General features: G+C 37.6%; 1 protein-coding gene across 6 annotated transcripts in view; it reads left to right on the plus strand.

Annotated features, from left to right (window-relative positions):
• DOCK4 (dedicator of cytokinesis 4) overlaps positions 1 to 12,432 on the plus strand; it is a 235,085-nt gene that overhangs the window by 138,022 nt on the left and 84,631 nt on the right. For all 6 annotated transcript variants that reach the window (XM_054178712.1, XM_054178709.1, XM_054178710.1 and 3 more), the window contains exons 13-14: positions 1,541 to 1,666; positions 11,289 to 11,413. In XM_054178712.1, coding sequence (XP_054034687.1) covers positions 1,541 to 1,666; positions 11,289 to 11,413 — 251 coding nt within the window. The remainder of the gene's footprint in view (positions 1 to 1,540; positions 1,667 to 11,288; positions 11,414 to 12,432) is intronic.

Consider the following 12,432-nt stretch of genomic DNA (forward strand, 5'->3'; position numbering starts at 1 on the left):
CAATGTACCAATGAAATTCATTTGGACCTATCTTTGTTTTCAAAATATTCAGCCAGTGTTCCAACACTGTCCCTTTCTTAAAGGCACAGCCTCAAACAGTCACAGCATGTTATTTACTTAAGCTTGATCTAAAGTTAGTTATGACTTTCCTGTGTTGTCTGTTTGTCTCCAGTTGTTCAATCTATATGAAGAGTTAGCTCTTATCTTCTCCTTGATCTGTATGTTGACACACGATATGCTGTAGCAGTATTGAAGGTCAGAGAAGATTAATCTTTACAAGCTGTATCATCCTGATACTTGCCTCTGATTATATCTGAAATAACCAAAGGACATGCATGTTGTTTTTGTTAATCTCAGTTGTAATGATGGTGTTTGCACTTTATTTGTGTACTGTTCATGTAGCAGATGAAGCTATTCTTCCTTGATTCTACAGCAGTAAATACTGGGAAATTGCTGTATATGGCTATCTGTGCATTTTGCAAAATCTGTCACACATAGGAAAGAGCATGATTGATTAAATCTGATGAACATTGAAAAATGGAGAAGAGGAGGCTCAGGGGAGACCCTATTGCTGTCTGCAACTACCTGAAGGGAGGCTGTAGACAGGTGGGGACTTGTCTCTTCTCCCAGGCACCCAGCACCAGAACAAGAGGACACAGTCTCAAGCTGTGCCAGGGGAGATTTAGACTGGATGTTAGGAAGAAATTCTTCATAGAGAGAGTGATTGCCCATTGGAATGGGCTGCCTGGGGAGGTGGTAGAGTCGTCATCACTGGAGGTGTTTAGGAGGAGACTTGATGGGGTGCTTGGTTGCATGGTTAGTTGATTAGATGGTGTTGGGTGATGGGGTGGACATGATGATCTCGAAGGTCTCCTCCAACCTGGTCTATTCTATTCTATTCTATTCTATTCTATTCTATTCTATTCTATTCTATTCTATTCTATCCTATCCTATTCTATTCTATTCTATTCTAAGTTGCAATTTCAGTCACTATAAAATCACTGTCCTTAAGAAAAATATACCTGTTATGCTATATTGATTTATTAGAGTTTATTTGTTCATGTTTAGGATTAATAAATTGTATAACATTACATCAATGAGACTTTCTCCTATAGGTAGGGACCATTGTTTTAGCAGTTCTTCTTGCATGCCAATGAAGGCAGCATATTGTTAAGTGAAAATTTGAAATGATAGCAAATATTACTGATGGATATTTCTCTGAGCTGATATTTTCCCTATTCTTTTTCCAGTCAAGGCCTCAGTTTGTCCCTATTGAGTTAATTTTGATCTGGCATCTCGTTGTAGTTGTTACACAGCAGTAATAAATTCGCTAATGCTTTTTCATAGCAGTTGTTTTCAGGTCTTTATTGATTTGTGGATGTTGACACCCTTCCCAAATACATTTTCTAAAAAATTGAGGTGGGTTGACTTGGTGTTATTGAACTTCCTCCAAATTTTCTCTGTTCTCAGGAATGCATATATACTTGACTATAATCTGTTAAAACATCTTATTTATTCTCATGCTTTTCTTCATTTTCAGGTCTGGCAGTTTCTCTTCAGTTGCTTCATGGAGACATAGAACAAATTAGGAGAGAGTATACATCCATGTTTACCCATGGAGTATCCATAACAAGGAAACTAGGTTTTTCCAATATTATAATGCCTGGTAAGTTAAAAAGAAAAATACCTCTAAATAAGTAGGAAAAGAAAGTGTTCAGATATTTTCTAGATGAATACACTATTCTAAAACTTCTTAAACTTTTTCAGAGACTTTTATGTTAGTTTTCTTTGGATAGTTGGAGGCCCCATTGAATTGTACATTATACAATTACTGCCTCAAAATGGCATACAGCCATTTCAGCCTATTTTGAGAGCTGGCATCCGACTTCACTGAAAATGACTGAATACAAGACTGCTGAGCACTGTGCAGAGAAAGAGATAACCAGCAGAACATTATGTTCTTAGGAGCTGGTAGCTTTCTAAATAGGGATTCAGAGAATTTTTCTGTACAGCTTCTGATTTTGTGAGATTTGTCTCTCAAACGCAGAGAATGAAAATATCAGAAATGCACAATGACGGGAATGTAGAGATGCTATTTTGATTATACTGTATGTATGTATGACAAAATATGCAAATACTTAACAGATGCTAAGAAAGGTAGAAAGATTGTGTGAGTGTGAATGTGAAGAAGCAAATGCTGGAAGAAGATTGCAGTAATATCTGTAGTTCTGTCTTTGAAAGGAAATTTATTTTAAAGTTAATGGATTGTTGGAATTTATAAGACAAATGTCTCTTTAAAGAAAAAGCATTCTTGCAAGCAAACTAGTTTGGCATGAATGTGGTGGTGTGTTGTTGCTTAGAAATGTTGCAGGGAGGAACTCACATCTTAGTTTCAGCTAAGTCCACGCAATGCCTTGACTCTCTCAAAGGTAAATCATACTTGTGACTTGCAGATTTTTAGTAGAGTCTGCCACCTTACAAAGATCTGTCATCACGTTCCAGTGTACCTATATTAGAAGTAAATTAAAATTCTGAGACAAGAATAGCTAAGCTTCAATACTTCACTAATCAAGGAGGTCTTAAATAGACATTTAAATCTCAACAATGAGACTCATCTTTAGCTGTGGATGTGTATTTTGCTTGAGCTTCTGCTTGAAAGTTGACAGCTGAGAATTCGCTCTTATGTTCTTACTGCCAGATAAACATCTGTCTTTCTGCAGCCATGATCAGTACTACTAATTACTTAAACATGCACAGAACACATACACAGAACAAGTCAATAAAACAGTTTTAGCATTATTATAAAAATAGTCTTCTGGTGTGACTTCAGTATTGAGCACAATAAAATTAATGAGTCAAGTGCTATTTAATTTGAAGGTAGATTATATATGTATGTTTAATGGAAGCATTAAGTTGGAATTTTATGGCTTATTAGCTAGGGCTTATTTGTTGTATTGCTACTGCATTTGTAATTTACATTGAATGAGCATTGCAAATAATATGGCTCATAACAATGGGAACAGTTTTACTGAGCGCTCTACAGCTCCCTTTAAGAAGTCTTTCTCAGTTTCTCTGTAATTTAGTGACCTTCTGCTCTGTGTTATAAAATTTTCTAAGTTCTATAAGTAGCTCTTGTATCCCCTTGCTCTCCAGTTGTGAAAGAGTATGGTGTGCTAAACTGTGAAAAACATGCCACAGCAGAGCACTGTGTTATTAACTGCTGCAGGAGCTTCTCAGCTCAGTTTCAAAGAATAGTGCAGGCTCAGTTTTTCAGTTAGAAAAAATATATGGATCTGAATATATGGATCAAAATATATGGATTCTGCTTTTTCCATCCAAATAACTGCATACCTCAGTATTGGTTTCTCTAATGGAAGTTTCATAATTTATTTGTAAAAAATAAAAACTGCATTTTGTTTCTCAATGTTATGTCATCTCTTTTTCTTGCAATTTCTGCTCATTCAGCAGATAGAATGAGCTGCCCAGGATGTTGCAGTGCTTCGACATTTTCATATGTTAAAGCTTGCATGTGCTTTATTTAAGAAAAATAGCAGGATTTTTACCATTGCACCTGCATTGCTTTGCATTTGTCATCTTTTAACTTTGTTAGATGTCCTTTAGCTGTCCAGTTTAATCTCATCAGAATCCTGTCTTTGAAAGATTCTGAATATACTCAGCACTCCTTCACTGGGATTATTAAATGGTCTTTTATTCTTTTCATGTGCAAGTACATGCTTTCCATTCTTTCCTACTTTCTATTTGCAGAAGCTTTTAAAATGAAACTAGAACTAGAATCTTTGTCTTTTTATACAAATGATCTCACAAAATGCTATCCTAGTGATAACATGCATTTTCCAATGATGTTATTTTGACTAGAAGCATATTCCTTCTTTCAAAGCTTAGAATGGTGAGCAAAAATGCAAAGAAAGCTATGGAATCTGTTCTCTGTCAGTGAGCTTGGACTTAGTAGAGAGTGTTGATTCTAGGAAAAGAAATATGTCTGACACACTCAAGCATTTTTCTCCCACAAGCAGTGGTATAAATTTTTCCAATCTTCTTTATCCTGTATGAAGTACAGCCTAAGTTTAACACCTGCCATTGTTTACTGTTCTGATTTCCAAGAATCTAGAAATATGTAATTTTAATTACTGAAAGTAGTATTGCCTGGATATTTTAGTTACACAAAATATGTTTAAGCAGTATTCTGGAGAAGACACCCTGAATTTTGACCTTTCATAAAACTAGTTCTCTATGAGGAATATTCTCTATGTGTTAAATCCTATTTTAATGCTTTTTTTAAAGCTTGAATCCTATGTACCAAAGGAATTATAATTTCTCCAAATCACTGGGGAAAACAAAAATACTAATATGGGACTACATACTTAGTTAGGCAAGGAACTTCCATATTGTTTTCCTTCTCCTTCCCATCTCCTCTGTCTTATTTTCTTGGATTACTAGGAAATGAAGGAAAAGTAGAACAGAACTATGTAAAGGAAAGAAAAGACAGATTTTAACTGGATTGAAAGGATTTGGAAGTGGAGAACAGGGAAAAGAGTCTTCTGCAGTTTATACTACTACTTGGAAGAGTAAGCAGTGTTTCTTTGGAGCATAGACTAAGTATCAGTGATACATGGAAGTGTATACATGGATAATAATGGCTTGTAAGTCTGTCTTCAACAGACTCAGTGAGGAGCACTAGCAAACTAACAACTGAGTGCTTTAGGTCTGTAAAAATACATGATCTTTCAAAACTGCTGGAAATTCTTTATTGTATACATATGAAAAATCAACTGGTCAAAGGTTTCTGCCACAAATGGTTTTGAGTCTTTTATTCTCCACTTGCTCAAAGCAACTTGTTTTATTCTCATTGTTAAAAGGAAGAGAAAAAAAAAAACAAGTCACAAAGAAATGGGATCTTGCATGTTAGATCTACAACCCATTTGAAATCTGAAAGTATTAGTTTGAGAATTCCTCATAAAGGGCGTTTTGTTTGCTTAATCAGCTTTCTTATATTGAGTGTTTCATAGGGCTCGTTGAGAGTTCCTGTAATAAAGCTGAAAATGCAGATATTGTTCTGCTTGAAAAAAGAGTAACAGTGAACAGGAATCTATTTATTCTTCTTTACCTTTGATTTATTTAATGGACAAAGCTTACTTATCCAGTAGTAAAAAGACAGTAGTGTTGCTAAAGTCACCAATGCTTGCCAAATTCTAGCACATACAGAGTTATTAAATGGTTGCAAACAGGAATGTCAGTGACAATACAGAAACTTGGTAGCTGTACATAAATAATAGAAATGGTCTTCTTTCTCTCCATTCCCTGTCATACACTTATATGCAGACACAAGCCCTCCCCAAATAGTTTTTTTTTGTCATCTGTCACTCAGTCTGATCTCAACCCTTTTCTTTGTATATATATATTTAAGCACTGAGTACAACAATTTCTCATCCAGCAGGTCTAGGGAGTTTCTTCTCCCCCTCTGTTCTGCCCTGGTGAGACCACACTTGGAGTTTTGTGTCCAGTTTTGGGCTTCCCAATTCAAGCGAGACTGGGATCTGCTAGAGAGAGTCTAATGCAGGATGATAAGGAGTCTTGAGCCTCTCCCTTATGAAGAGAGACTGAGACACCTGGTGCTGTTTAGTGTGGATAAGATTGAGTGGGGACCTGATCACTGTCTATAAATATCTGAGGGGTGGGTAAAGTGGATGGGTGCAATCTCTTTTTGGTGGTTGTGGTAGGTTGAGAGAGGGCTTAGCTCTCCCTCCTCCACAGAGTAAGAAACCACAACTAGCCCAGTTGAAGAGCAAGCTATATATTTACAAGCATATATGGAAAGCAGGTTATATATAACACAATATATACAGGTATTTACAAAATATACACAGAAATATACAGCAAAGAGAAATAACACGACAAAAATCCCTCCCTGAGGGAGGGATCCCCTCCTTGGAACCCCCTCTCTCCCCCCCTACCTCCCTTTTTCCCCAAAAAGGGGTTAGAGAGAGAGAAAGGCAAGTTACTAAGGAAAAGAGTTGTTAGTAAGCTTCAAAAGCCCATGCAGGATTAGTGTTTGCTTATCTGAAGGCCAACTCCAGCAGTTCGCAGAGAAGCAGGCAGGGAGAACAGGTTGATCACCCAAACTCCCCCAACTCCCAAACGAAACTGAACTGAGGAAAAAAAAAATTCCAACTGCTCCACAATCTAAAGTTACATTTTTGTCTATCCACCAATGACATTCGTTTAGAATATCAGAATGTTTTGGTTCTAGTACTGAAAACATTTAGCCAGTGTTTCAGCACTCTTTGTTCTTAAAGGCACAGCCTCAAACGGTCACAGTGGTACACAGGAATAAGACAAGGAACAATGGATACAAGCTTGAACATAGAAGGTTTCACCTCAACATGAGGAGAAACTTCTTTACAGTGAGGGTGATGGAACACTGGATCAGGCTGCCCAGGGAGGTTGTGTAGTTTCCTTCTCTGGAGACTTTCAGGACCCATCTGGATGTGTTCCTGTGTGGACTACCCTAAGTCATCCTGCTTTGGCAGTGTGATGACTGATCTCTGGAGGTCCCTCCCAACCTCTAAAATTCTGTGATTCTGTAAATTATGTGTGAATAGTACTCAGTAATTTTTGTGAGTCTATACAAAACCTTGTTGCAAACAGTGAAGTATTCTTTGCCACAATGATGGAAAAGTCAAGGTACTGCTACACAGGGAAAAAGCACTGAACATACAGCTGACTGGTGTTTGTCATAATTTTTTAATCTGACCTATGTTTACTGTCAGCTTCAAGCATGTTGATGAGATTTGCCCCATTTCTTAGAAGTGTTGAATACATTTGCTGATAAGCAGCCAGCCACTGTTTTGGTATTTTTCCACAATGCAAAACAAAAGTGAAATTGCTTCAGTAATGGAATTTTGCTTCCTACAGTGATGGAATTCGTTGTGAAATGCAGTGTGCCTGTATCTTCCTCAGCTGATCTCCTTAAGGATACCATTCTCTCAGATAACATCCTCATGTTCTGTGATTTTCACAATTTTTAATTGATTTAAAAGAAAAAAAAGACTCTGGGTCACATGTAAGAAATTATCAGAACAGTACAATCCTCATTATCAATACAGGCTGGGGCATGATGTGATGGAGAGCAGTCCTATGGATAAGGACAGGGGGATGATGTGATAGAGACCAGCCCTTTGGAAAAGTACTTGTGGGTACTGGGGGATGAGAAGCTGGACATCATCCAACAATGTGCACTTATAGCTCAAGTGGCCAGTTGCTTCCTGGGCTGCATCAAAAGAAGCATGGACAGGAGATTGAGCCACTCTACTCTGGTGGGATGTCACCTGGAGTACTGTGTCCGGCTCTGGGGCCCTCAATACAAGAAGGACAGGGACCTGATGGAGCAGGTCTAGAGGAGGGCAACAAAAATGGTTGGAGGGTGGGAGCATCTCTCTTACAATGACAGGTAGGGAGAGTTGGGGTTGTTCAGCCTGAAGAAGAGAAGGCTCCAGGGAGACCTTCTAGCAGCCTTCAAGTACCTGAAGGGGGCCTACAAGGAAGCTGGGGAAGGACTATTTGCAAAGGCAGGTAGCAGTAAGACAAGGGGCAATGGTTTTAAACTACTGAAGGGTAGAGTTGGATTGGAAATTATGAAGGACTTATTTACTGTGAGGCTGATGGAACACTGTAACAGATTGCCCAGGGAGGTGGTGGAGGTCCCATCCCTAGAGACTTTCAAGGTCAAGTTGATGGGGCTCTGAGCCATTAGTTGGGGATGTCTATGATTACTTCAGGGGGTAAGAACTATATGACCATTACATGTCCCTTCCAACCCAATGCATTCTATGGAATTGATTGGAAGGTCACATCCAGATGGTAGTGGTCAATTGCTCAATGTCCAGATGGAAAATGGTGACAAGTGGTGTCCCTCAGAGCTCCATACTGGAATCAGTGCTATTTAATATGTTCATCAATGACAGACAGTAGGAATAAGTACACTGTCAGCATATTTACAGATCAACCTGTTGGACCAAATCCAGAAGAGGACCACAAAAATCATCAGAGTGGGTGGGACACCTCTCTGGTGAGGACAGGCTGAAAAAGATTGGGATTTGAGTCCACAGAAGAGAAGGCTCAGAGGAGACCTTATTGTGGCCTTTCAGTTACCTATAAGAAAGATAGGAACACAGGGACAGTTGGTAACAGTACAAGGGACAACAGTTTTAAACAAAATGAGGGTAGATTCACCCTAGATATAAAGAAGAAAAAAAATTATTATATGGATGGCAAAACACTGGCAGAGGAGGTGGTAGATGTCGGGTCTCTGGAAACACTCAAGGCCAGTTTGGACAGGGCTGGGAGCAACCTAATCTGATTAAAGATGTCCCAGCTCATTGCAGACAGGGTTGGACTAGGTGACCTTTAAAGGGCGTTTCCAACACAAACCATTACATGGTGCTATGAAATCATCAAGGTTCAACAGCCAGAAAGGCATTATAAATTGCTATAGTATTCCAGGACTTTTATCTCTTCTCTCCTCACTGCCAAAAGACTTAATATTACAATTCAGTAATAATGAAGAAATTAAATGGTAAATAAAAATAAAATATCACAATATTATTAATTAATTACCAAAATGTATGTGTTTATTAAACTTTGTAACCTCCATGTTTTGACTGCTGCAGGTATGATCAGCTTGTTGAAATTTAGGCTGCATGCTGGTGGTCAGTGCTGCATCTTTCAGACATAAGGCCACCTACTTTTGAATTGATCTCTGTGTCTTCTTCCCTGTGTTTCTGTAAACTGCTTGTTCTTATTGTGACTTTCACGGTGCCTGATCCAAGTTTACTGAGCTAAAAAGGGAGTGGAAGATTTCCTGGCCTTATGTCTGAATATTTTATCTTCCAGTTTTGCTTGTTACTGTCAGCATATGAGCATTGAATGTAGCATCATAAAAATTCATAGCTGCTAAAAAGCATAGTATGAATTGATGTGAAGGATAGGGGGCAAGAAGGAGTAAGGGTTTTTAGCTTGCTCATTAAAATCACCTTCTTTGACATCCTTCCACTGACAGCTCTTGTCCCATTCTACAGTATATTCTAGGAAGCTTTCTTCTAAAACATTTTGCATCCACAAGATTTACCATTTCGTCTGTGCCACAATCAATGATTTTTAATCCCTACAACTGAAACTGTTTTAAGAACTGTTCAAGTCATGTTTAGGGTATAAAACAAAGTAACTCATTAGCTTGTGTTTTACAGAGATGTAAATGAACAGGATCTTTTTCTAAACAAAATAATATTTTCTGCTCCTTTTCAATTTATGGTTCTAAGGGACTTAGAATTCTGAGCACAGCTTTCAGAAAAGCAGTTCTTAACAAAAGCTCCTAGTGAGTTCTGTGTAATTATTTTTAAATTAGGGGCTGCTGTCAGGACAGTTTTGATTTGCACACTGAAAGCTGTAACTACCAGAGATGCTATCTTGTTCAAATGGCAATCGTGCTGTGTTTTGTTACAGTACTAAATCAAATTGGAATTTCTTTCATTAGAAAGCTTTTCAAGGATAGCTGGCAAACTAAACTGCCTTTTCTTTCTAACAGAGGTACTTTTGATCTTTGATCGCTATCTTCAGTTTGAAAACCTTGTTCCATATTTATGTGCTACAAGAAATTCTACGATTCTGAATGTGGTTAAAAGATGAGAAAAGTCGTCTTGTTATAATATCTGTGTTGCAGTTGCAACTTGCAGCTTCCTCAAAGTTTAAAAACAGTTTTGTGTTGAAGGATCATTACTTTGATGCTTACATTAGATACAAATATTTCTAGAACAAAAGAACAAACAATACATTCATACAAATGTTCTCCTGACGCTTTTCCTGATCAGACCTTCTCCGTACCAGCAATTACCTGTGTTGTTCCTGTCATCTGAGGTTCAGTGGGAGTGTTCAAGCACCTGTGGTCTGGGGGCAGCTTGCATTTAGGGCCCATAACTAGGGGTACACCCTGTGAGCAACAGCAAACAAGTGCTTGTACACAGGTCTTGATTGGTGATGATGCAACCTCCTACCCATGAAGGAAAAAAGCCTGCAGAACCATCCCATAATGCAACTGCATGGTGGAAATTGTACAGCCCTGAGCATGCATTGTGACCTCCAACCTGCAAATTACTCTGGGCTCTTTACTAGTTATTTAAAATTTGTTCTTTATAGTTGGCAGGGTCAGGAAGGCTGACCTCCATTACCTGAGTATGTGCAGTCAATCTTGTGGTTGTTTTTCAGCTTTAATTGGCCTCTCCTCCTGCTCCATGTAATTGCCTCTTTCATGTAATTGATGCTGATTTGGTCTCTGTCCTCTGCTCCCTTTCAGTTCTTGCACAATTCATTGCTAGTTGAAGTCATGAAGTTTGTTCCTTGTCAGGTCAGAAGTCTTGAGCTGTAGTGTGCCTGCTTAGCACCCATATGTGGGGCAAGACAGATTTGGAGATTTTCCTCTCAGCCTATAAATAGTAATTTCAATATATTATTGCCAAGTCAAAGCTGAAATGTACTGACAGAACCACATGAAGAGGCAAGTACTACTGCTGCTGTGCTGTATACGTTTTGATTTAGCAACCCAGACATTTCAGTTCAGCACCTTTCACAAGGTGTTTAAGCAGCATGTAGACATGGTGCTTAGGAATATGGTTTAGGATTGACCCTAAACTGGGTCAGCAATTGGACTTGCTGATCTTTGAGGTGTCTTCCAAACAAATGTTTTCTGTGATTCTGAGAAGCTTGCCCTTCTAACAGAAAGAACTCCCACATGTGGTTTTTTTGCTTCTTCAATGTAAAATACTTTCTTTTGAGATTAAGTGTAAAAAAAATTGCTGTCAGTCCTTCAAGGAGTCATTGATTGATGTAGGTTAAAGAAAATACATTCATATTGCCTTGATGAAAAGAGGAATTAAATGACGTGAAGCTAGACACCAACTTTGGTATAGGCAGAGATGTCACTGTAAAGACTGAAAAAAACCCAACAGATGAGTAAAGGCCCTTAGTAATGGTTTAGTATGGCAGGTAGTCTCTTGTGTTTTGAGAAGGATGAAACTTTGTTGTTTTGTGTTATTGGTTTGTTTTTTTTTTTTATGAAAGCAATAGTTATTATTTAAATTGCAAAAATAATGATAAATTGTGGATTGCTTGGACAGCTGAAGTACTAAAAGCAAAAGTGTAAGCAAGTTGAACAGACTTTTGCATGCTTTTATGTTTAGTTTGTTGGTGTTTTGTGTTTTGTTGGTTTTTTTTTATAGGTGAAATGAGGAATGATTTATATATCACTGTAGAAAGAGGAGAATTTGAGAAAGGAGGGAAAAGTGTGGCCAGAAACGTGGAAGTGACAATGCATGTTGTGGATAGCAGTGGCCAAATTTTAAAGGTATGTATGTTTTGTCTTGCTGTAGTTAATTTTGATTCACCTTTTCACATGTAGATAACCTTTTGTTGACATTCCTTGAAGAGTACAGAACTGCTTTGGAAAGGTTATGCTTGTCTTTTGCTTTCATTAGATATTTGAAGCATTTCCACTGTGCTTTAAACCTTTATAAATGCATGTTTGTTTTATTTCTGTGTTCAGTTGTACGATTCACATAAACACCTATAATTGCCAGCCAGATAACTTAGGATTCCATTAAGGTGCTGAAAAATACTGAAGTAAGATCAAGTTGTGGAGAAATTTTTATGTCATAATAATTCTTGGTAGATGATGATGATGATGATGATAATAATAATATGTTTATTATTATTATTAGATAATATCTTATTACAGAGAACATTTCAACTGTTTTCAAATTTTTGCCTGATATTCATCAGAGCTCCTTAATGCAAAAATCACCTCTGTGTATCAATAAAAGAATAAATGTATATCCCTTCTTTTATTCAGATATAATTGCATGCCACTGGAGATGGCCTACAGACATTGTTTTATGTTTATACAAACCAAAAGATTTTGTTGACCTTCAACCTTTTCCATGCATGTTTAGCCTTTTTGTTTTTCCCTTCTCTGAAATCTGTATGATTTTTAGGGCTGTGGTGTGACAAAACAAAAGCTGACACCAATAGTCTGGTGCAAATTGTATGTGTGCGTGTGTGTATACATGAAGTGAGATTCTGCATATAAATGCATGGCATGCAATGTATATATGTTTATATATGTATATATACACACAAACAGATATAAATGTGTGTGCATATCTTTTTTTTTATATTTGTACACATTAAAAAAAGAAAAAAAAGGCTATTGAGATGTAAAGGTGATCTCTTGTAATTTCTGAGGCAAATAGCTGCAGCTTACTTTTCCCACAGAGAATTAATAGGTATCCGCAAGTCAGGATTTAGACAAATCCATTTGTCTGCTTTCCTATGGACTGACTGTCATGGGTTTTGTAAAGGCAACCA

The sequence above is a fragment of the Dryobates pubescens genome, chromosome Z (assembly GCF_014839835.1).
Source record: "Dryobates pubescens isolate bDryPub1 chromosome Z, bDryPub1.pri, whole genome shotgun sequence".
In the NCBI taxonomy this organism is placed as follows: domain Eukaryota; kingdom Metazoa; phylum Chordata; class Aves; order Piciformes; family Picidae; genus Dryobates; species Dryobates pubescens.